Source organism: Limulus polyphemus, unplaced genomic scaffold, assembly GCF_000517525.1.
Source record: "Limulus polyphemus unplaced genomic scaffold, Limulus_polyphemus-2.1.2 Scaffold538, whole genome shotgun sequence".
In the NCBI taxonomy this organism is placed as follows: domain Eukaryota; kingdom Metazoa; phylum Arthropoda; class Merostomata; order Xiphosura; family Limulidae; genus Limulus; species Limulus polyphemus.
In genome coordinates, this window is record NW_013666148.1 from 308,454 (window position 1) to 335,046 (window position 26,593).

The 26,593-nt window shown below is 34.5% G+C and overlaps 1 protein-coding gene across 1 annotated transcript in view; it reads left to right on the forward strand.

Annotated features, from left to right (window-relative positions):
- Positions 1-7,842: 7,842 nt before the first annotated feature.
- LOC106458957 overlaps positions 7,843-26,593 on the forward strand; it is a 29,709-nt gene continuing 10,958 nt past the window's right edge. Inside the window, exons 1-5 of the mRNA XM_013918526.1 lie at positions 7,843-7,970; positions 18,962-19,156; positions 22,205-22,335; positions 23,072-23,204; positions 25,891-25,959. Coding sequence (XP_013773980.1) covers positions 7,917-7,970; positions 18,962-19,156; positions 22,205-22,335; positions 23,072-23,204; positions 25,891-25,959 — 582 coding nt within the window. The 5' untranslated portion in view covers positions 7,843-7,916. The remainder of the gene's footprint in view (positions 7,971-18,961; positions 19,157-22,204; positions 22,336-23,071; positions 23,205-25,890; positions 25,960-26,593) is intronic.

Below are 26,593 nucleotides of genomic sequence, written 5' to 3' on the forward strand. Positions count from 1 at the left end.
GATACATTTAATATACATGAAAGCCTTTTATGTAATTTTTGTTAAGAAGTAATAGAGTGCAGGAGGCTAGTGAAAGTGTAGGAAGGCCTTCCAGCAATTTCCTTTCAGTTCGTAAGAAATAAATCAATATCTCTCGACTAAACGAAACCATATGAAAGTAAAGAGCTAGGCTATTGTTCCATATAGATTGTCCTTACCCAGTAGTGGGCACACCATCAGCCCAGACATGTTATGTACAAAATAAGCTATCTTTAAAAAAAAGGATTAGTAGCTCGTGTGTACCCAATCTAGCAAATTCCTTAAGCAGGAGAAAACAGTCTACGACTCTTATATGTCTAGATTCAAATGTCACAATGCAGTATATAATACTCTTAAGGAAAAGGAATTAAATTTACAAATCTTAAAGTTTAATAAATATTGTCGATTACCAAACAATTCACCCACTTTTCTCTTTTTTGGTTATTATTCTTTTGCTTGGTTGCATTAGAAATTTTATGCACAAACACAGGGACTATGTGCACACAGCTCTACCTAATTTCGAACTGACAGAAGGCACCTAGTGAATATCACCTATCGCTAACTTCTAGGTTACTCTTGTCTGACCAAATACTGCAAATTTGGTTGTAATTCTTAGAGTGCACCAATATTTTGTTTTAGTTCTTTCCGATTCAATTGTGTTCACTTAATCAGATTCTTAAATAACGTGGATCAGTGTTACAAGTAACACTTCATACATGTATATGCATCTTACTCAAAATTTACTCAGAATAATTCAACTGTATATGGAGGCGCAGAGTTTAATGGTGGATAATTTTGTCCGTCTGAAGTTGAGCAGGTTTTACTTGTGTTGTATAACAATAACATTTTATCACTGATTACCGATGAGTTTTTAAGAAATTGTTCACGTTATTTGTTGGAATTCATTAGAAACAAAATAGTAAAAACTTGTAAAAACCGTTATCTATGCATTAATAATAATCTACGCTCATCGATTAATCGGCGATAATTTGCGGATATATAATGCTACAATTCTGGGCTCGATTTCCCGAGATGAACAAGATCTCAGTTAGTCTATTTTATAGATTTGCCCTAAAAACAAACATGAAACATCATATTACATATAGCGCCATCTCTTGGCACTAAAATACAATAAATATACTCCAATTTATTCTTGTCTTTCAACTTTCAAATCAAGTAAGAATAAAAACAATAGCTCCTAAACAGTTTGATAAAATGTAAAATTGTGAACGCGAAGCTCAAGTTTTATCATTGAGATGTAAAACAATGTACCTATTATTCTGCTTTGCTCTAGTCACGTGGGCTGAAATAAAAAAATTGTCTCCCGAGGACGTCTTCTTTGGGATGAGTTCTGTTAGATAAAACATTCCTTCTCTGGAAGACAACAGAAGATTAACAGCCAAAACATAGAATAAAAACTGTTTAGCTGGTTAGTTTGTTATTAAGCACAAACCCACATAATGCGTAAGAACCCTAGGTTTATTCAATTAGATCCACAGGTTTACAACGCTAAAATCCGAGTCTTCTTTCCTCTCGGTGGACACAGCAGATAGACCAGCAAGATTCTCGTCTGAAACAAAGAAGCAAACAAAGATTCACAGGTAAAATTATAGTAAGTATACTTGAGATAGGTGTTGTTTGTATACATATCAGTGAAATAAGCTGCGAGGTAATCTTGCTATAGCTCTGAAGAGCGACAAAATCTCAGATTCCATCAAAATTAAAAAAAGCAACAATAATAATACTACAGTGGTGGAAAAAATTGATTGTTTCAGCCAATTTTTAAAATTTTCTTCAGAAATCATCATCTGCTGTGAAGCCCTAATTCTTGTAGGTACAAATGTGTTTCATGAATGATGTAATAATGTCTAACTATTACCTCAGCAGCTTTATAGGCTGTTTGGATATTACATCAGCCGTTTTTTTTTTGTTATAAATAGAGGTTCTTACTGAGAGTCAGTTTAGAAGCTTATCTGTTACAACATGCGGGTTGTGCTAACATGACCAACGATTGCGAGTTAACTCCACGGAAAAAGCAAGGAAGGAAACTATTGCGAGTTAACTCCACGGAAAAAAGCAAGGAAGGACGGGCTTTGGACAAGGCATACTGCTCGAAGAAATATTTTATGTGTTTGTGGTTTTGGTTACTTATCCTATATGGCTGTAACCTTATAAAAGTGAATAAAGAATAAATTAAATTTAAACATTCTTTTGTGAGCCGTTGGGTGCAGAGATATAAAGAATTTAGCTGTGTTGAGCGAACGAAGAGAAAGAGTAAGAAGAAAGCTTCTACAGCAGCTGACGATCATGTTCTGAAACGCATGAGCTTGCAAAATTCTCGCCTCTTCTCCACAGATCTCAAAAGAGCAAGGTAGGAAGCTTCAGGGGTCACTGGCACCGCGCACACTGTCCAGTGTCTCCTGTGTTCAGCCGGTTTCCCAGAAAGATGAACAAGAAAGAAACCCTTCTTCATAAAAAACATGAGGAATATGAGGCTCATCTGGGCCAAAGAGCATGCAGACTGGACCGAAGCAATGTCGAGCAAAGTGATCTTCTCAGACAAATCAAAGACCTGTACGGGTCTGGTGGGAAGCACGTTTTACGATGTCGATGTGGAGATGAGTTTCATGTAGTGTGTTTGAATGCAACTGGGAAGTATCTGCAGGAGCAGATGATATTGGGATGCATCTTTGGCCAGGGTGTGGGAAGCGTGCATTTTGTGAAAGGCACTGTCAATGCCGACAGGTATATCGAGATCTCCGAGTCCCAGTTAAAACCAACAATTCGGGATCACTTCAGTGGCTGTCCAGTGCATATTCCAGGATGACTCTACTCCATGCAACAGGGCTAAAAAGGTTGGTAGTATTCATACACTATGCGATAGACGTGAATTTAAAATAAAATTTCACTTTACATATATTTGAAAGACATCTGAGGTTATATTTCATTGCTTCAGATGAAGGACTATCTTTGAAGGGGACCCCCAGTAGCACAGTGATATGTCTACAGACTTACAACGCTAGAAACCGGGTTTCGATACACGTGATGGGCAGAATACAGATAGCCCATTGTGTAGCTTTGTGCTTTACTTCAAACAAACAAATCTTTGAAGGGGAGAGGGTCAACAGGCCAGATCTCAACCCTATCAGAAACTGCTGGAAGGTAATGTGTAGCAAAGGACAAGAGAAGAAACCAAGAAGCACCTTGGAACTGCAGGAAGCCCAAATCCACGTGTGGCATCATAAACTCATCTCTGCCTACATTTAATACCTCATGTACTCTATACCAGGGTGATGTCAAGCAGTTATCAAGACAAGAGGGGCACAGCAGGAAATAGACTGTGTGACTTCTCTTTGTCAATTACATTAGTAACGTTACCTTTAAATGTAGGTTTTCTTACTTAAAGACCATTTTCACATTTGCCAAGTATTTGTTGGCCGTCTGCTGTAATATGTTTGTCACGGTTTGTTTGTTAATGAAGATGCATGAAGATAATTGGATGATTGAAATATTAGTCAGCTTACACCACACAATGTCCTCACCGTTTTACCCTAGTTCTGACACTCCCACAATGAACAATCTCGTAAAATATTACAGGAACCAAGAAAACTCTGAAAAAAATTTGGTGATGTAATAATTGTTTCCACCACTTATTTAAATCCACGATGTGGTATTTTTCTTTATATTCATATTTTACAGTTATCGAAATTCACGCAGTAATGCATCAACAGAAGTAGACGGCGTGTGAAAATCAATAACAACGATGTTTTAGTATACAATAGAAGATCCTAGAAACTTTTCATAGCCTATATGCGCCTGTTACAATTTTTTCATTAAAATGAAGTATCTATTTTGTATTTTATCGATTTCTGATTTTAGAGTAACAGACATTTGAGTCTAATATTAGTTAGGGGACATTTATAGGATGCTCTAAACAATAGATATTTTATAAAAGTTGAATTTTATTACATGATCTGTTCCCAACTAAGTCTTTACAGATTTCCAAATAACTTTCAACAAGAAAATTAATAAATTTAAAATAATGTTTTTATTTCATTGGCTGGAAATTTGTACATCAAATCAATGGTGAAACTTAATTATAGGTTCGAATTAGTGTATTATCCATTAATGCGTGTAAATATTTGGTTTCTCGTCTTGAAAGCACATAAAGTCTTGTAAAATTTTATATGCTGTACGATTACAAAAATAAAATAAAAAATAAGGCATCACCAAAATATACGACACTTTTATTCAGTTTCGGTTTTGAAATATAGTCATGTTTAGTTTCAACAGATGGCGCGCTTTTCAGAGAGAACTTCCGTGAATTTGTAAGTTTATGAAATATTCAAAACGTGACCACACACACACACACACAGTGATGCATGCTTACATCTTTTGTTTTATTTGCTTTCACTTGCCTTAAATATTGTCGTTACTAAGTCACACATACGTTCATTATTATAGACACGTTATATTACGATATCAGAGAGGGTTCATTGAAAAAATTTATAGTCATTATATAATCACAAAACTAACGTTTTCTGAGTTATGAAGGTACTGCACTCACACTCTGTAATTATTTGTTAGTTTCAACACGAAAACCGAGTTGAAACTCATCATAAATTGTTTCTTACTCTTAAGATAAAAGAAAGTGCTGATAAGTATAGTAGGTCAGGAAAGATTAAGTAGTAGCTATTGAATGATAGATTGAGCTTCGTATTAATGTTTAATGAAATGTGAGTGTACACACTTTGGGTTTCGTTTATGCTTAGAACAATTTAACACAAGACCACAGCTATTAAATATTAAGTTTAGAGAACGGGAAGAAAAATTTATATACCAAATATAATCCACTTCCGTAACCGGTTAAATATAGCTCAGTATTGTTGTCTGAATTTTCGAGAACAGCTTTCCCGCGCTTATAAAAACAGTCAACGCGATGCTCCAAAAAGAGAGCCTATTAGTCGTCCGCCATAAACAGTGTGATAAAAACTTCAAAAGTTTTTTATAACAGTCATCAATCTAAAAAATTAAGACATTTGACCAAGAACAGTTATAAATTTCGAATATCAGCGGATTCTCATCGTACGTTAGTATATTTCCGAAAATATTACATTATATTACATTAGTAGTTTTATGAAAACATTATCTTGCTTCAACGGACCAACAATTCGGTGTGGTGACCAATGAGACAAAGCTAGCTAGCTTCCCGGCAATCGTAAGTACATCGACTTGAAGTTACCTCGCAAGATATCAAGGGAATTCCAATCTAGAAGGAAGATTTGTATATTGTTTGTAAGTTAATGAAATTTTTGTTTATAAAACTTTGTTTGTAGTAAGTATTCGTAATAATTGTTGTTGTAAATTGTACTGCTGTACATATATTAAAACGCATTTGTGTTAAAAACGAAAATGGTGTGTATCAATCCTGTTGGCAAATATCGTAAATTAACTAAAATACCGGCATATATCTAGATACTAAATCCAGAATACGATTTAACTGTTAAATTTAAATTATTTAAATCGGCTTTGGATAATTTCAAATTCTCAATACGTAACATGTATCATATACACCAGCCTTTAATCTGTGCGACGGGTATTTCAGGTATACATATAATGCCGGCTTTTGTGTCTTCTGTTAGGTTTTGTATTTCGTGATTCTCGGAAGCAGGCTCACCATGAATGTTGACATAATTTTATTTTGGAACATGGTTAGCAGAATGAAAAATTTAAAACACTTTCACCGCCATGTATGCTAACTATTACAGCTTTAGTTCGGTTATTTTCAAACGGTACCTGGTCGTTTCCCTTTTAAACATAATTTTTACTCTTTGTTTTAGTTACATCCTGCTACATAAAGAGATTAGTCTGACCCAGAAATTTTTAAACCAAAATAGTTGGGTAAAAATATCTAACTGAAAATTTAACAAAATATTCCAACTTGTAACAACCCATGCACTGTCCCCAAATTTCTTCTCGTTATTTGTTTACCGTTCATGTGTTCTTAAAGTTTACTGATCAAAAAACAACTCTCCATATTAATAGAAAACATCCACCTCTATATTTAACATAGACGTATTTCTAGACAAAGTTTTCGAATTAAAAACCACCCTTCGCTTATTGATCATATACAAATAAACGTACATTGACTGTAAGGTCACATACATTGCCCAAACTAGAAAACCAGAGCCTATGAACACTCAGGGGTATTGAGTAGAGTTGTTTTTTACCTAGCAAAATATTGTCACCTAACAGTTCGATAACACAGAATAAACCACAAGCAATAATATATAAATTAAGAACTTTGCAATTATTACAACTCTATTTGCATATCTCGAACTTCTCATTAACGAAAGCCTTTTAATTACGAAAGACCATCCTGATATAAGTAAGGCATTTTTTCAGCTAAAACTTTTAATTAGTATAATGACAAAAAAGCACCAATTTGTAATTCATATTTCCTAAATTGTGACTTATGTATTATTATTATTATTCTATTCTATAGTTCGAATTTATTTTTAAACGTGTCTGCCTTACCGTTCACCAATGTTAATATTTTGATTGCATTCTTGAATATGCTTCATGGCTTACACATGTTAGTTCTTCCAAGTGTTTTCTAAATTTCATTTTCTCCATTATCATTAATATTTTATATAATTTATACATATACACATATATATATATATATGTCAGTAAACCTTTTTTCAGGCTTCGCACTTTGCTGAAGATAGAATAACTGTACTTTGACACGTTAGAAGAATCCTGTAAATAAAATGTTTTACTTCCTTAGTAGACTTCCCCCCCCCCAGAATAATCCATTATCACTTCATTACTGCTTCTAGGCGGAAATGATCCTCACTTACAATACGTTGAAATAAATCATTTCGTTATACAAATATGTCACAGTTACTCATACCTAATACAGTTACTTTTACATTTAATTATCTTTTGAATCATAAAGTCTGACAACATTGAATATTTCTCTGATGCATACAAGTTGTATTTTTATTTATTTTGTAAGTTTTTGTTTCTCCTTACTTAAAGTTTCACTGTATAACATTTATGGATAGATAATTCTCCCAGGGTCAGATTTGGTTTGATATACATAATACTTGATACTTATAATATAGCCCCCAGTGGTATAGCGGTATGTCTGCGGATTTACAACGCGAGAAAACCGGATTTCGATACCCGTGATGGGCAAAGCACAGATAGCCCATTGAGTAGCTTTGTGCTTAACTTCGAACAAACAACTACTTATAATAAATATAAAAAGCAACAAAAAATTCATGTTTTAATATCTCTGTATTTTTCTGAAATTTGAAAAGTTTGAGGAGAAACTACCCTTTATTCAAGGTTTTTATAAAAATTCCAACCTCACATGTGGTTAATGTCACACTTTCTAGTGTTAAAAGAAGAGTCAGGTAGTATGTTCTGTATATATGCTCATGGCAATACTCTAGAGAAGCATACATTTACTGGTAGTAGTAAATGAGTTAAAGTATAGAGTCTAAATAGATGATGGGGCTAAGTTGCTATGATCGTAAGTCTGTTCAGAAATTAACGATTGCAACGAAATTCATCATTATCAAATATTAGATGGTTTACTTGCAAAAGGAAATGATCTTTTCCTGAATCTTTTTTCTTTTCGCCTGCTAGTTTGTTTCCTTACTGTACTCTCAAGAGAACAAAGTACATGATAGTTACAGCAACATTCCGAAGTATGTCAACAAATAGTGGTCAAGCTAGTTATGGTAACTAGCCCAAAGCGGTATAATCAGAAAACAAGTTTTTACGTATTTCTGTCATTGGTTGAACGCTAAAGTACGGGTTGAACAGTCAACTGAAATTTAGTTTCAATTCCTTCGTTTAACAAGTTTGTGTTGATTGTTTCCGTCATGAATCCATATTTTTCTGCCTCATGTTGGATATTCATTCTTGCTACATCTCTGGTAATTATCAAGCATGTTTATTCTTAAGTTTTCCATGTTTTCTATTTATTGAATCTGTTATATGTCATGCAGGCGCGATAATCAGATGAATATTATAATAAATTACGTTGTTACTAATATTCTGGTATTCCTTATAGAAATGTATGAACATAAATTACAGAAATCTCGTTATTTTGTGGAAACTTTGCTAGTAAAAACCGTGTAAATATATATCACATGTAAAATTATAAAGACTAAACTCGGTTGTTTCCTGTACTAATACATATCTATTTTATGAGTTTTGTGTTTCCCTACACTTCTTAATTAGATTGACCATTTAGATACTCTACAAATGAATATATTAGTTGTTTTGGTCCCACATTTCGAAAGCGGCCACTTAAGCTCGTGTCATTGCTAAGCAACAACGACAACAACAACATAACTTTATTTCTAACTATTACTAGATAATATTCTAGCAAAAAGTACTATAACATTGTAGCTGGTTAGTTTGGTTGTTGTTAACCACAGAACTACACAATGGGCTGTCTGTGCTCTGTCCAATACGACATCGAAACCCCAATATTAGCGTCGTTAGGACTGAGACTTACTCCTGGGCTACTGGGCTTAAGGGTCAAAATTGTAGCACTCCAAGCTTTAGGAAAGTGCGATAAATAAAGGTGAGCAATTCTTACTTTAGTTTATAAAAACAACAACTATATACTAAAACTAAAATCAAAATTTAAAACATTATTTTAATAATTTTTCACAATTAAATTTTTAAAATAAATATCTCTTGATAATGAACAGGTAAAATCGACATTTTACGATCACTTCCTCAAACTAAACATCAAAAAAGTTCCCGTACATAAGATGTAAAAATTCTAGAATCTGCAAACGACTTTATTGTTGTAAACATGTGGTTGTTTTTAATAATTTTATACATATATTATCTTTCTTAAGTGTTTACATTTTAGACTTAAAATAAGTTTCTGTTCTCATGTGATTTTAATGAGCAACTACGATATTAGAGTAAATAGTGCCAACCACACTATAAAGATATCTCTGATATCCAATGCCTCTAAGGCTCTTCAGGGATACGAAAAACATATTGGTTGAGACGCTATTTATATTAACAAAAATCGCTTGACAACAGCTGTTACGGTGTGAACTGGAATGTAAAAGTTCCATTTACTTACACATATAATAATGTTTTGACATTTAAAAAAATTCTATTTTGTATAATTGTCAGCACATGGCAAATTAATTTAAGAACACGAAATATTTATCTAAATACGCTATGAATAAGTTCTATATTGAGTCTTGGGGACTATTTTTTAAATTCGTCGAGTTAATATTAATTGCAACAAAAATAAATGATTATAAGCACTTTTAGTGCTTATCATGATATCCATTTTTAGACAATGACATCATGTGAATATCAAACTGACAAAATGCATCCACGCAGCCAAAGAGAAGGAGCTTATGGAGTGGATCTAAGCTACTAACTAGTTTCCGTTTCTGAGCTTATAAGTGCTGCGTGTTTGAGTAATTTACTTAAAGGAATGGAAATTGAAATAAGTGTTCATAAATAAATATGGTTTTAACTTCTCCTTATATGTATGATTTTTATAGATGTCTTAGACTCACGAAAGTTATTGTTGTAGCCTCGTCTTATTCTTTCTTTTTGACTTCGTCCAGAGTTACAGATAGAGGGTGGCATTCCTCAAAACTGGTATACTTCAGTGATAAGTGGTAAATGGAGACAAGGGCTTCACATTTAGTTTTAGAATTTAATAACTTATACTTGTATATTTGAGCTTATTATGACGAGCTGACATGGCCTGGAGGTTAGGGCGCTCGACTCTCAATCTATAGGTTGCGAGTTCGAATCCTGTCATCGAATATGCTTACACTTTCAACTCCGGGGGTGTCATAAGTGACGGTCATCCACATTTCGTTGGCAAAAGAGTTAGCGTTGGGTGCTGTTGACTAGCTGCATTCTCTCTAATCTGTTATTTCTAAAACAGGGACAGCTAGCGCGGATAGTCCTCGAATAATGAAAATTGGCACAAAGTGAAATACAAAAATGCACAATATTTATAAATAGTAAACACGAAAACAGTGTGTGTGTATCTGTTTCAGAATACCATGGATTGTTGCTTGTACTGGATGCTCTCAGTGGCCTACTCTTCAAGACCTTGTCCGAGACTGTCTAAGTGCAACGTTCCTTAAAAAAAACCTTGTCTTTACCCAGAGTCTAGTGCTACCACATGACTGGTCATTCACATTTTGAAATAGGTGGGACTTTGATCAATAAATATCACTTGAGCTACAATCGAAAGACAATGCTTCTGACATCCTTGCACAACGTGCAGTTTTGCAGCAATATAGCACCCAGAAAAAAAATGCAGAGCAGGTATTAACTCCAGAAAATAGCAAAGAAACAAAGGCAACTAGAACAAAACGAACTTATCCATTTTCTCGACTATATTTTATGTAAAGCCTGCAAATATACATGATAAATGATAAATCCACAATAAATAATATAATATTTTAAAAAATCGACAGAAATGGGTGGTATATTCATATGCCACACATATTTGTCGACAGGGAATTTTCGTACATGACTTAATGTAGATTCCTTTATTTCCTTGGCTTCATCATGTCTGAATGAATAGCTATGGCTTGGGCTAAAGCCAGTGTGGTCTGATCCAGCTCTGTCTGCAGCTGGAAGATTCTTCCACTAATGCAGAAGGTGGCACTAAGCACCATCGAAGATAACATTCTTCTTAGTTATACAAGATTCAGGCCTATATAAATTGGCCTTCCATTTCTTGCTAATGTCATTTTAGGACCTGAATCTGCACTTAAGTCGGGACAATTGCAGTGGGTGGGGTCTTGAATAAATCGACTTTTTTGGTAGAAGCTGCTTGGTAGACGATGCTGGTAGAATCAATGCAGACATTGAGGTCATAGCAACTGCATGGCCTCCTTGTGGTGGTGTGCACTGAAATCACTGCTGTAGATGGTGCTGGTCAAGCATCGCCTTACTTAATCTTCTTTTCCCATCACTCAGCAATTACTCGAGATAACCTTAACTCAGGGAAGGGTCTTCCTCAGCATTGGAATGTAGTGATTCTGATGGAGTGGATGCACATTTTGTGCCTAAGCCCCCTATCAGTAGATACCTTCCAACAAGATTCCTAAGGAGATGTTCCCTATGCTAAGACATCTGCCATTTTTTCTGCTGATGTTGTGGCAACTGGTAGCAGTAGCTGAGCCACTGACAGACTCGCTCAAAAGGTATGGAGGTGCTGCTCAGTGATGTAGTCTTTAGGACTGATGGAGTCACTCCATCTGATGAAATGTTTGGCTCTGTGGATGAGTCTACTGCTAACGGGGGTTGGTGGGACCCTGGATACCTTAAAAATAGCCTGACAACCAATTTGGCTAGGTTCCAAACATCTGATGTGTTGGCCGACAATTTATCCTCATCCATGGGTTCTACCAGGTGGAAATTCAGTTCAATTTCGCACAACTTTGGATTGGCCAGGAAGACCAGATCCTTGCTAAAAATACGTTCTGATTGACATAACCTTCTTGTTCATGGTAATTTATTGAAAATTGAGGTTTTAGCACACTATTGTGTGCTATTTCTCAACATTTTGTCGATAGCTCTATAATATTCGTTCCTCGCTATTGATATACAAAATCATGTACATCATTTATCAGAGACCTTATCTTCTCCACACATCCCTGTGGTCAATGTAAGACATCCACTCTAGGTGTATGGTGATACACCATTTCTACACAGAGCAAGACGTTTTGGTTGAACATGAGCACATTTGGGGATCAATCTTTTTATCTCTGTTCAGTTGTGTGGTACAACATCATGACATAGGATAAATGTCATCCCAATCAGTTTGGTTAGGGTTAACAAACGTAGCAAACATATGCTTGACAGTCTGTTTCAACCCTTTCACCAAACTATTGGGCTGGGTGGATAAATGAAGTGTACATCATTGCCCCAACCTCTGATTTACACAACTCAGAAAACACTGGACTGTTACAGCTAGTTCCCTGATTTATGTGAATTTCTTTAGATGTTCTGAACCTGGTTATCAAGTTCTCTGCCAATGCATCAGCCACGGACTGTATAGAAGTATTGGCCAATGGATAAGCCTTGACCTACTTTGTGAAGTAGTCAATGGCCACAAGTATATACAAATGATCTTTTTCTGTCTCCAGGTGTGGTCTAGCAATATCTAGAGCTATTCTTCGCACAGCAGAACCAACAATTCTTTGCTTTTTCTCTGGATGGTACACACCATAAAGAATTCATATTAGTGTTGAACACCTCGACTGGAAAATGTCCAGAAGAACCGCCACTGAATGTTAACTTAAGGCATGTAACAAAGTACCACCATTGAATGCTAACACAAGGCAAGTAACACCTTGGTATCCTTCAGCCTTGGTGTTATGCAAATTCTGGTGAATCTCATGACTCATAGTTCTGGGCAACACTAACTGCAACACAGGTGTAGAACCACTGCTTGAGGGTTACTAACAACAGCATAGCACACTTTCGTAGACTCAAAACTGCTTAAATAACTGCCACATGTTAGATGTGTTTGCATTAGGTTTCTAAATCCGATTCAATCATGCTTTACTCTGTTGTGTAGCAAGGAGTTCCCCAGTTAGTCTGGTACCTTCAGTTGCTATTTACAGAAATCAAAAAGTGCTAATCATGGCATCCATTCACTTGTAGAATCTCCATTTGTCTGTCTTTGGATTATTATGCAGAAATGATCTGAACTGTGTCTAGGATCCAAACATTCAATGAACAGAAAAGGTTCCACTGTTCAGCAAGTCTATCAGTCTGTGTTTCTATGTTGTGGACCAAGGCATTAATGTATAATCAAATCACACTCTTCCAATGCTGTTATCCAGAACATTATAATTCGTTTAGGGTTTTAAACCTAAGCAACAAATTCAGTGATTCATGCTCCACTCAAAACGTAAATTTTCTATGATACAAGTTGTTCTAAAAGGTTTGTACAAAGACAACAAATATAAGTAGTTCTTTCTTCAGTATGCAGTATTTGAAGTGCATTTGTACCTTAGTAAGGGCTGATAATGGTGAGGAAATGTTAGGAAAGTTTGTCACAAACTATCAGTTATATGACACAAAACCAAGGAAATTGCAGACTTCTTGATTGCTATTTTTGCAGGAACTTGGAAATTCCCTCTCAACACACAACATGACTTAGAATAAATTTCACTTCCATGCATACAAACACAGGGGAGTCTGTGCATTTATAGTTTAATCAAACATACACCTCTTGTAGCTATGTACTGTCGTGTGACAGTATTCTGAATGAGTCAGCCATCCAGTTTCATAAATTCATGTGTCGAATACAGATCTGAGACGTGCCTTGTACTCTGATAGGTATATACAAAGAACAAACCAGCCCTGAAAGAGGTGAGCTGATCACAACACTTTTCAGTAACTCAGACTTGATTTGGGCTTCTCTAGTTTCCTGGAGCTATAGCAGTAGTATTCATAGCTGTCTGCTGGTTCTCATGTACCTGTTTTATTATCGATCAGAACCCATAGCTTTGTATAAAATGCTCTTTGGTTTGGTATGATCAGTTAACTTGAAGATGATCCAACATTCTCCACAGAAATAGACGTTCTGGCCCCCCTTTCCGGATGAGTTCCTGGTGGAGGAATCAACAGCACACGTTGCAGCATATTTCATGTTATATACACCATTGGAATGCTGGATACTAGTGAGGCTGTATCACAACACTTGGATGTGTGGGTAGTTGATTAGGTCTCAACTGGGTTTGAACTTGACATGAAGTGGGCACCTGGGTAGGATGGTCTGTCTGAGGTAGAATGTCCCTATAGTTACCACAACAGGCTTTCTCTCTCTTGCTACCAGTTTTAAGTCAATACTTTATACTTCATCATGACAGTAGCTGCCTTAGTAAGTGTGAAAAGATATCTCAAACTCAGATGCTGCTCTATCACCTTTCTGGGTAACCCTTCCATGAAAGTGTCCTTTAAATCTGATAGACTGCTCTGTTTTACATATGGTGTACCTTTGTTTGCTATTCAGTAATGGCTATTTTATAATCCCAGAGCTACTCCTTGTTAAAGTGCATGATGGATTCTATAGATAGAGACTATTAGACTCAGAATCAGGTATTGTACAATCTGTTTTGAAGACCAGCCATTGCAGACAGTTATATGCCTGAATAGCTTCAATAAATTGTTCAAATCCTCCTTTATTGTACAGTTAAATGTATGCAGAGTGATTTGCTTCTCTTCAAACATGATGAACCATGATCATAGTCAGTTGCTTTCTTCTTAACTTCCTGGCCATCACCTATCCAAGATGTTCTAGAGATTATGTGCACAGTATGATAAGACATCTCAGGGACTCCAACACTCTTTTCTAGGGTGGCAGAATGACAGTGTGCTCAAGGAAGGCAATTCAATGGCTATCCTGGACCTCAAGTTCTTCTGTGGTGCATGTTTACATTGGCAGTATACTTCCTGGCTTGGGGACGCTGACTATTGTGCTATGATCTAATCATTTTGCCATTTGAAACTTGCTATCTGACCTGCTAGAGAAATAGCTATTGTTGCCAGATGACTTTCACCAATGGTGCCTACAGTCACCCTTTGATGTTTTCAAATGGCTTGGACAAGAGCTTTTACAGCACAAATATTAATCCTAGTCAAAAGAATTTCAGCTGAAAAGTCTTAGTTTGGATGAATTCTTCAGTGATTAGCCATTTTGTGATTCCTACAAAATGTGATGAGTTGAACAATTCGTAGGTGACAGGATATTATGGCACCATAGCTACTACGACATAGTTAGCAGTCTGTCTTACGAGCTTCTGACGGAATGCACGTGTATGAATGAATATTCTTTTCTGTTGCACAAACATCAATGTTACATAAAATCAATGATGGGTGCTATATAACATAATTAAATATCTGACATTGAGAACTCAACTGTTAAGCAACAAATTAATAAGAATAAAGAATTTAACCCGGATAGTAAGACTTTATGATATGAAATTAACTACAATTATTAGCCTGTAAAGCATTATTTGAAGAAATACTGTAACTTAACTTATTATTTACGTGTCAGTTTTGACATTGAAATATTTCTGAAGAACTGAACTTCAATGACGGGATAAGAGGAGTAATTAGACTAGCATTACAAATGGAAAATAACACAGTTTAACCTGATGTTTTCGATAGCAGTAGTGGATAATATTTTACTTGAATTAAATAGAAGTATTCGTAAGCTGGTGAAATTATCTGTAGGCAACACATTGAAGTACTGTGACAAGCATATTGTTTTAGAAAATGTTTTCTTAACATTGTATCAGGAGCAGGTGCAGTTCAAATGCTTGATAGAGAAGACTTTGAAGGTCTAGCAAGAAGTCACAACTAAGACCAGAACTGCAGTGCTTTAGAGTTGTTTTTGGCCTGTATTAAACTTGTATCCAAAAGTAATCTGATAGGAAAAGATATGTTGGTGTTGATGAAGTTTCATAGTAAATACAAATAGAGATAATTGCCAAGTATAGTGGTTTGTTGGTTTGTTTGGTTATTTGTATAGGAACGAGAGTTTCCAGTTTCATGTCCATTTCATTCATACTGGATTTGGACTTTGTTTATATAACAGCCAATCAGTTGTGGATGTGGATGTGGTACAGGGTAGCTGTGAGCTTGTTTCTTGACAATGACAACCTTATAAAACACAGTTGAATTTTGGCCTAGTACAAGTCTCATTGAAACCTAGAGGACTAAGAAGTCCAAAGATAAAAGGGATTACATTCTCTACAGGTGATGTAAACATGAGTAGAAATGCAGAAATGTCAACTGACCATAGCAATAGGTTATTCTCTCTGTTTCTAAAGGACAGAAGATTATTGTAACTAGACAATTACAACTTTAATCTATACTTCTAACTAAAGTTTGAGAATCAGAAGTTGGTTCATCTTGTACCTCAATCCTGACCCTTCCTATTTAAGATCAAGTTTTTAGCCCTTCTGACAATCGTGATGCAAAATAGTCATTATATAATTTTCATTATAGTTTCCAAACTCAAATGTTACTGCATAAATACTGAATTAAAATACACTGAAATCTATCAATTTGGATACTTTTCAGGTATCATTCTGAAGGTTTAATCTGACATTTGATCAAGTAGAGTCAGTGAATGGTGACGTATTTCTCACCAACTAGTTAGAGATTATAGCTCTGACTGGTGATGCGCATGTACTAACCCTGAAGTCTCCAAGTACACAAACTCCTAAGCCAATGGGTATTGTAAGATTATTTCTGAGCCAACCAGAATATAATACACAGAAACTACACCGATTACTACCACCACGACCCAATTAAGCTCAGTCTCAACTTTCAAGCGACCCATTGGCCGACACCAGGTGGAGAAGTGTCATCAATATCCAAATGCATGCACGTGAGGAAGGAGCATTGTATTTAAAAACACAAATAGACAGGCCTTCAAACTAACTTCTTTCTAGAGGTCATCCAAATTCATGGAAGGTCTGACTACATTGGAACCAACAAGCCTCATAATGAAAGTCACAGCCAAACCATCAGTAGAGAGAGCTCCAGTGGCTCGTCATATCAATATGGGAGCACCCATCTCAGCTGTTGCACCTCCTCTGCTCACAGTATAATTCCAGCTGCAACCTCCACAGACAGAGAATTACAGGTGCTCATCATGCTTTGGACTGAAATAAAAGGACAAAAGAGATTCCCTACACTTTTACAGATACTGGCTATAAATTTCCACTGCTTAAAGTAAGCAATCAGATGGACAGAAGTCTGGATGCTTTAAAAATGAGAGTAATTCCAGTTCCTGAAGTGTATGGATCCTCTTTCACAGCTGCCTGAAGAGGTACACCACCTATGAGCTGAGCTGGCACAGATGCAGAAGGCTATTGTGAGAGCCTAAGATAATATACATAAATGAGCACAGCTTTATATAAGTCGACTGCTGCATTGGAAGATTTGTTGTTGGGACTCCACTGAAGATGAGAAGCTGTAGCTCCCCAAATTCTGTACTTATGTTTTTCTTATTATTATATATTATTTTTATTTTCCTTTTCATATAAGGCTGAGCATGACCTAACGGTTAGTGTGGCGAGCTGTAAATCTACGATTCTTTGGTTTGCATCTCATTACCACCAAAAATAAGTATAAGAATTTGGGGATATGGTTATATTATAAGAAAAACAGCAAAATACTATTATTCTGTCTGACTGGCATAGCCCAAGAATTAGTGGTCGGTGGTGTTCACTAGTTGTCTTCCCTTTAATCTATCACTTCAAAATTAGAGACATCCAGAACCAATAGCTCTTGAGTAGCATTGAACAATATTCTGCAAAATGATCCTTTTCATATAAGCATCATTAAAAAAGGGTAATTTGAAGCTCCATTGATGATTTTTCTGTATAAACATTAGACAATCTTAAGTGATCTTTCTTTTTTTTAGACATTACTTTTTATTAATATTTTTGTTTTTATTTGTTGTACATATTTATATACTCTGAAACCTCTGTATATATATTTATTATAGTCATTATTTTTGGGAATGCGTTATATTGTATATATACAGTGTAATAGAGTAAATTGTAAGTATTTTATGAATATGTGGCATTGTTGTATTATTATAAAGGTTTTTATGTTGTAATCTTGTATTTTGATTTTGGTATGTTTTACTTTCATAAAGGGTCTTTTTATCTTTATTCTACATACTTTAATATGGAATTTTATAAAGGATAGTACTTAGTCTTATATTTTTGGTATGAAACAATGAAGTGTTGTTTCGTATGGCACAAAAAGGGTTAATATAATGTATTATAATGTGATTCTTAAAAGGTTTATCTTATATTAATTATGTTATAGGGTATGTTTTATTTTTCAAAATCAAACTTAAAGAGTTTGTTTTTACATTTCTTTATATTTTGTAATAGTTTGTTAAAAAAAGATATGTTTGCTGTATACTTATTTGTATTGTTGTACAAGAGCTACATGAATTTCTTGCTTCATACAAGATATAATTCGTTCTTAAATTTCGAATTTTTACATTAAATAAAGAGTTAAGAAGCTGGTGGTCTTTATTTAATGTCATTATGCTTGCAGTGTTAATTCAAAATGTAAGTTAAATGAACCATTAAGTTAATATTGGTCTAGTTACTTACTGAGCTGGGCCATTCAACTAGAGCGCACATGAAGTTTCTGGTGGAAAAGTGTAGAAAGAGACACTGATATTTTCCACCGGCAAGTCAAGTGATACCTCAAGAATACAACATCCATTAATTTGCAGCCACGTGGGTTGTAGCTATGTCCTAATAAGAATGGAATATATGCTTTTCGTATATAATACCAATTTTCTCAATCAGGAACAGTTTGACTTGGAATATACAACTATTTTACTTAGATTCTAGTAAAGGTGCAAGAAAATGCACTTGTTTTTGTTTGAAATCAATATTGCACCACTGTGTTTTACAAATGTACATTGTGTCCAGTCTCTTTCTTTGCTTCAAACATAGTCGAAGTTACATAATCCTGATTCATTTCATAATACATTTTCTTTCGAAACCTGTTAATCAGTGGCTCCAACCCGACTACCTTAAGGGAAGTCAGAGTACTTAAAAATACCACACGTTTAATTTTCAACATACTTCATATTAAGTCATCACAGTGCAAGAATCAACTTAGAAGTAACATTTAGCTCACTTTGCATACTGAAAATAATGAATGAAATGTATTACTCATAAGATTTTCTATAAATATCATTTCTATGATTTCGCTTTATATCCAACGGAAATTCATCCTGATTGAGTTAAGAAAACCCCGTTTTATTCATTATTTAACTTGGGGATATTTAGTTTTCTGTGAAAACTATTACCTTTCAGATCTGCTCCTGTTATTTTTGTACTTAATTTTACAGACTAGGTGTCTTTATGGTGAATCCTTACCTGAGAAATCTACAAAAAATACAGAAAAGGAAAATGTTGAGGCACTGTTTTCCGAATTTTGGACATGGAGGTTGCAACAAAGTCCAGAATTTGCCTCTGAAGTAGGAAACCACACGTTTGATGACCGCCTAGATTCATACGCTCTAGAAGTCTTCAGAAAAAGAATGGTAAACTTGTTTAAAGTGTTTTTATTTTAAGAAATTATGAACATATATATATATAAAAGTTAATAAACACTCCTAATATTATAAATTACACCAATTGTGTATAAGCGACCAAATCAGATCTTTTTAAAAACTGTAAATTATGAGATTCTAGCCTAAAAAAGGAAAACTTTGTATTAAGCCGTCAAGAAATTAATGTCGCTATTTTTTATATATCAAAACGAAACATTCATTAAATAAAATAGTCTCCATTCTTATCGAAGATGCTTTTCCATCTTACAATCAGGCTGTTAATGCCCAGAGTTAAGAAATCACTTGGCTTTAAAGAAAAAAAAACATGTCGATGTCTTCTTTAATAATATTTACATTTGCACGCCTTGGTGTTGCAGCGAACGAAAAAGATGGTGATCTGATAGTGCCATATCTGGAGAACATGGTGGGTGGGGGAGAACTTCTCAACCCAACTCCATAATCTTGTGTTGCGTCAAACATGTGGGTGTGCATTGTCGTGGAGAAGAAGAATACCTTTCCGATTGACGAGTGAAGGGCGTTTCTGATGAAGGGCTTGATTTAAACGTTCCAGTTGCTGACTATAGATCTCTGCATTGACAGTTCACTGTGGATTGAGGAGTTCGAAATGAATTACTCCTTTGATGTCCCACCAAATGCAAATCATCACTTTCTACGGATAGAGTCCATGTTTTGCGGTCGGAAGTGGTTTTTGTCTTGGACTGAGCCATTGTTTTTGCCGTTTAATATTCGCATACAGAATCCATTTTTCATCACCGATGACAATTCTGTCCAAAAATGGTTCACGCGCGTTACGCGCCAGAAGAGACGAAGCAACGTTTACACGTTGGAAACGATGATCATCGGAGAGTTCTTTATGGAGTTTTCCCATATTCCTTATACGTCTACGTATTGTTTCATGAGAGACATGCAATATCAGGGCCATTTCACGAGTGCGTTGCCTTGGGTTAGAGTCAACAAGCGTCTTCAGAGCATCAATATCAATTCCAACATGTCGGCCCCTGCCATATCAGTTTTTTAAAGCTAAAGTCACCTGAAGGAAATTTGCTGAACCATCGTTGACACTTACGAATGTTCAAAACATTTCCATAAACTTCTTGTATATTCTTTGTGGCTACATAGGAGTTGTTTCCCTTCTTGTATTCAAACAACATTACATGCCAAATGTGTGTCTCGTCGTGTGCCATCACTATAAGGGATTAGAATATACTCAACTTTACACATCATATAGGCTACACTAACGTGACGTTTAGGAGGTTCGTTTAACTATTATACGTGATGTAGATTTTTTGGGGGGTGGTGGTTATTGAAAGTGTTCCAAAACGCGACATTAATTTCTTTTTGACCCAATACATTGCCAGAGGTTGTAATAACTGAAAACTTTTATAGTCATAGCACCCAATCGTTAGGGATACTCCCTCTATCTCACATAATTCTAACGTAAATGCCAATGGTAGTTGCTATTGGAGGATCAAATTAGGTGTTAGGGGATGATTACTTTGACAAACAACGTCTCAACTCCTACTGCCTTTCGCTGTCTTTAGCCAACAGTGGGAAGGAAATCACCTGTAATATTTCTACATTTGTATGACTTCAAACCTTTATACTTTAAATAATTATTACAAAATGATGATAATTGGAACTTTATTTTTATGTAAAGTTGAAGGAGATTCGTGGATACACCTAAAAGGCTAGGATTATCATAAACACTTTCGATATATCATGATCAATAGCATATGAGTACGTAGTTGTGTTGGATTCTGTTGAAACTATTTGAATGATTGTTTTTATTACAATTAGATTTATGATAGCAGCTTTAATATTTTATTGAATCTTTCGTTTGCAAATCAGAAAACAGCGTCAAAGATTATTAATTAAATAGGACATTCTGTATCTCAATAACCCAATTTTTTGCATTCATTTCTATACATTTAGTGTCAATAAGATAATTTAAGAATCCAATTGTGTTAAAACATGATGTGATAAATTTCGCATTAAATATTTATTTTTTATAATAAGTATATTTGTGTCCCAAAAGTCGCTTATTATATTGTCTAATTAATGCTCTGTTATTTAATTCACTTCAAGATTTTATGTTGTGTTGAAACAATGTTGTCATAACGGTATGTTTAGGAGTATTTTATCTTTTTCATAAAGTATACATTTTCAATATTAAGTATACTTGTGTCCCCAAAATATCTTATTATGTTGTCAAGTTAATGCTATGTTGTGTCGTTCACTTTTACATTTTATGTTGTGTAGAAACATTAAAGACGTTGTTAGAACATTCATATATATTTTTTAAGTTAAGTAATTATTTTATTAATTAATTATTCTCTATTGGATACATGTGCAAACTAAACAAAAAGTTAGACAAAATGATTAAAAAAGAAGTTGTCATTATATATTCTTAAACTCTATTGGAGAGAGAGATACGTGTAAATAACATAGGCCTGCGATGGTTTTACTGTCTTGAAATTTGTACATGTTCTACAGTAATTCCTGTACGCTGAATCCAAAAATGATATTCATTTTTCTCCATCATGTACAGATTTTTCACCAAACAAATTAACGCAATACATAAAAGAAAGACTACAACACGTAGTTTTGAGACTAAAAGACGCAGATTTCACAAAAGAAAATCAGGATGAATGAGGATGCATATTCGTTTGACATCAATGTTCTTCCCTTTTCTTCAGTTTTTTGTATTTTTGTTGACAAATACAATAATAAAAAATGTTCATTGTGGTAAACAAAATAATAATTTGATCTAAATAAGAGTTTTTTTTCTTCTTCACGATTTCTAAAAAAATCCTTACACGATAGAAAAAATGAATATTATTTTCGAAATCTGTGTAGCTGAATTATAGAAAATCCGTTATTAAAACCAAAACAACTTTCATGAACTTTAAATTCGCAGGCCTGTGTTATTATATAATGCTTAAGTACATTGTTGTGAAACAAAAACAGAACTTTAATATTTCTTATATATATGGTGTTTTTGTTTTGTTTCCTAAAAAGACAGATGCTGAGAGGTTCCTTCAAATCGCTCACGAATTACTTCCTAATTTGGAAGATGGAACGTACCGTTCTAACTTAGAACTTTTAATTTCCGAACTGCAACTATTCGTTGACGGTATGAAATTTTCAGGGTAAGACTGATGTTGAAGAAAATATTTATTTTACACAAATTAGGAATTAATAATAAAAAAAAACAAACTGGTAATCGGATTACATAAAACCTGAAGTTACCAGAAGTGTACCTGACTGAAGTAATCGTAGTTTTATCATTTTGTTTTAGAATCTTGAAGTAGTTCTTCAGTTTTTGTTAAATTCTAAATACGCTCAAGAATTTTTATTTGCTATTACTGACGCAGTTACACACATAAAATCACAACAATTTGATTTAAGCTTTTCTGGAATTGATTGAGGTATTTGATGAAACTTTAGTCTGAGAAACTGCCGAAATATTAGAGAACTTAATAAAAGTGTACTTCAAATATGTGCAATTTTAAACATATTGTGTTTCTTTGTAGTTAAGCACAAAGCTACACAATGGACTATCTGGGCTCTGCCCACCAGGGGTATCGAAACCCGGATTTTAGCGTTGTAAATCCGCAGACATACCACTGTGCCACTGGGAGGCAAACATATTGTGAACATTACGTTTTCTAATCCAAAAATGAGTGACGTTTTCATAACTTTGTTTAGAATACACAGATTTGAAAACCTTTCGGTAAATTCGAGGACCTATAAAATGTATAAATTATTAAATATCATTAACTGCTTATTCCCATATTGAACTGCTTGTTTATTTCAGTTAAACTGAAATTAAAATAATAGACAGTTAAAATAATAGGTAGTAAAATATTATCTATCTTTTTTCAGGTATTTTTTTCCTGTTAATCGCTTAGAAGGAGTACAGCGGAACTTGGTAATTACAGTGAACAGTGCTATGAAGTTTGATACCACTGAAGACTTTAGAAAACTGATTTCACGGTATCGTGCTTTTCCAAAACAGGTAAAAAATAAAATATAATTAATTATACTTGTCAGAAGACATTAGTATTAAACCTATTATATTTGTTAACTTGACCTTCTTTATTCAGTTCCTATAACAATTGTTAAGAATAGAATAACTTAGAATATAATTTTTAGTTATTTTCAATTCGTATATTCCTATTTTACAATATATATTTCAGTTATAAAGTCAAATCATCGCAATAAATCTCAAAATGAGCCTTCAAGCATATAATGTTAACTTTTAGTTTCCAGTTGATAAGATTGTTGTCCAAAACGTTAGTGGCCCGAGCTGAAAAGAAACACTACTATATTGTATAATTTTTTCTGATAAATATTTTGTTTTAACCTTTTTATGAGTAAACAACACGTAGCATGTAACTTAACGAGCTTATTTGGTATGTCGCGGATTTTTGATGAACATAAGTGAGCAGTAATGAAAGTCAGGGTAAAGATCGAACTTCGTGCCATGATACAATATTGTGTTAAAAAAAAATTGACCAAGCAATTAATCCACCAAGATATAGAAGCAACATTAAAAGAGGGTGATTCGGCACATTCAACAGCAAAAAAGTGGTGGTGGTGAGTTTAAGAGTGATAGACAATGATGTGAAGATGATTCGACGTAAGATTGGCCGTCGACGTCGACCACAACACAAATTGTAGATAACATTTTTTATTTGGTTATGTATGTTAGAAAAATTACCATTAGGAAGTTAGCAGAGGAAGTGAGTATCGGTAAAAATACTGTAGCAAGCATTTTGACTGACAGTTTGTTCATGAGTAAAGTTAGTGCCAGATGGGTTCCATAAATACTGTCACCTGAGCAGAAACGGATCCGAGTTGTTGAAAGCCAACGCCTACTCCAAAGATTTCAATAGGTTCTTAACAATGGATGAAACATAAACTCACTACTTCGATCCAGAGATAAAAAATGCAACGTTTCAATGGAAACACCTAAGTTCACCCACCTCAAAGAAGTTTAAGTCATAACACCCTCTGCTGGGAAGGCCATGGTCATTTTTTGGAATGCCAAAGACGTTTTGCTAGTTGATTATTTGGAAAGGGGTCATTCCATTACAGGAGATTACTATGTATCGTTAATCGACAATATGCGTCATGAAATCAAAGAAACGAGAGGAGGATTCCTAAAAAAAGGTGTGCTTTTCCATCAGGACATCGCGTGTTGCTTTGAACGCTATCCATGATGCTGGTTTCCAATCAACTCGACCACCCCTCCCCTTACTCACTGTATTTAGCTCCAAGTAACGTTTTTTTTTCTCTTTCCTAACCTTAAAATCTTTCTGAAAACTCGAATATTTCAGAGTGATGATAATCTCGTACATACCGTCCAATCATAGATTGAGGACCAAGAATAATTCTTTTAGATGGGCATAAAGGACTTAGAACACTGCTGACGTAAGTGTATAGAATAAGGAGGAGTTTATGTTGTAAAGTGAAACATTGTAACAGTGTCTCTTTTCTCTATAGTTCGGACCACGAATTTTTCGGACACCCCTCGTATATACAATTAATAAATGTTCGAAATAGATAAGTCCAGACTTGAATGCTTATATTGTTGATTGGAAATACTGACCAGAGCGTCTTCATGAGATATATTTAAATTCTCAGTAATAATTTTGATATATTATAATATAACTTGCATTATATTAAGCTAAAATTAACTGCCGTTTTTGTTTGGAGTATTGTATATCTGGGGGTCTCACGATATCCTTCTGAGAATCCTCTTAACATTTTGTGTGAATACTAAAGAATTTCGAAGTATTTAATCAATAAACTCTTTAACCATCGTCCATACACAAACAACATTAGTCCAGATACAAATAACGTTTGGTAAAACAAATTAAAAATACAAAAGCTGATGGTACTTTTAGTCAAAATAGCGCATTAACTGGATAGATAAGATACAAAAAAGTCCACTTATAGAATTAATAACTGACTCAAGAAGACTTTCTTACTCTATGAAGTTAAATATTTTTAAACTGGAATAACCATATAGAGGGGATGAAATAATTCATTATTTTTTCACTAGGGCCAAAAATATAACAGTATTAAAAAAAGGGTTCTATATGCAAACTTGAGAAACCATGTTAAAGGAGATAACGGGCATATCTTATTTACATTATAGAAGCGAAATGTTGCAAGAAGAAACAAAACAGAAAACAAACATGTTAAATTCCACGAATTCCTTAGATATTTCATTAGAAACGTTTCTAATAGGAATGGTGTAAATTAGTTAACCACTGTATTTTTCTCTATATTTTGATAAATCTTGATAAATAAATAAATATATATGTATATATCGCAATACCGTTATCAGTCCTGGTTGTCAACTTATTGTCATAACGGATAATTTCTGTGGTAATAGCATCCAAATGCGTTGGGGATATCCCATCTATCAGATAAAATCCAAATGCTGATGTCAATCTAGACTGACTAGACCCTTCAAAACTAATCACTTCTAAGACTGGGTCATAGTCTAATTGTATACTGACTTTCGTCCAAATGTATTTAAAATTTTTTTAGAAATCTTGCTGTCATACACAAACAAAAACACACACACAAATGGGTGAAAACATAACCTCCGTCACGTGGCGGAGATAATATCGAAGAGACATAAAAAGGTAGATTTTGCGTTTCGTAATATCAAGTATTTTTCTTCCTAGGCAGAGGAAATAATTGAACTAATGAAAGAAGGAATCCGTCAAGGTCGAACTAACCATGCTGTCTCCATGGTAATCCATAACTTTTTGTTTTGGGCTGTAGTTTATTATATAATAATATATGTTTTGTTTCATTTTGGGAATTTCAAAAGTAAATAATTTTCGAACAGCTTAGGAATATAAATTCTTCCAAAGGTAATGCAAAGTAATAATAATAATAATAGAAACAGTTGTGTCAACTTTGTTACAGTTGATACGATTTCTAGCCATTACCATTAGTTATTATTGATCGGCCTTCTCTAGTCCTGTACAACTGACTACAGTTTCAAAAAAATTCTAGTTAAGTCTTTTACCCTTCTTACAAAATTTTTCTTAGTCTACCCAACGTTCATGGTTCCTTCCAGTGGCTCAGCGGTAAGTCTGTAGGCTTACGACTATAAAAATTGACTTTCCATACCGTGGTGGCCAAAGCACAGTTAGTCCCATTCTGTAGCCTTGAAATTACAACAGTAACCAACTAACCGTTCATGGTTGACATTTAACTAAACCTCAGAAATCTTTCTTTGTATCGCGAAAGTTGTTCGGTAAATATTAACAATGTAATACCTCACTAATACCTGGTAAATATTAACAATGTAATACCTCACTAATACCTGGTAAATATCAACAATGTAATACCTCACTAATACCTGGTAAATATCAACAA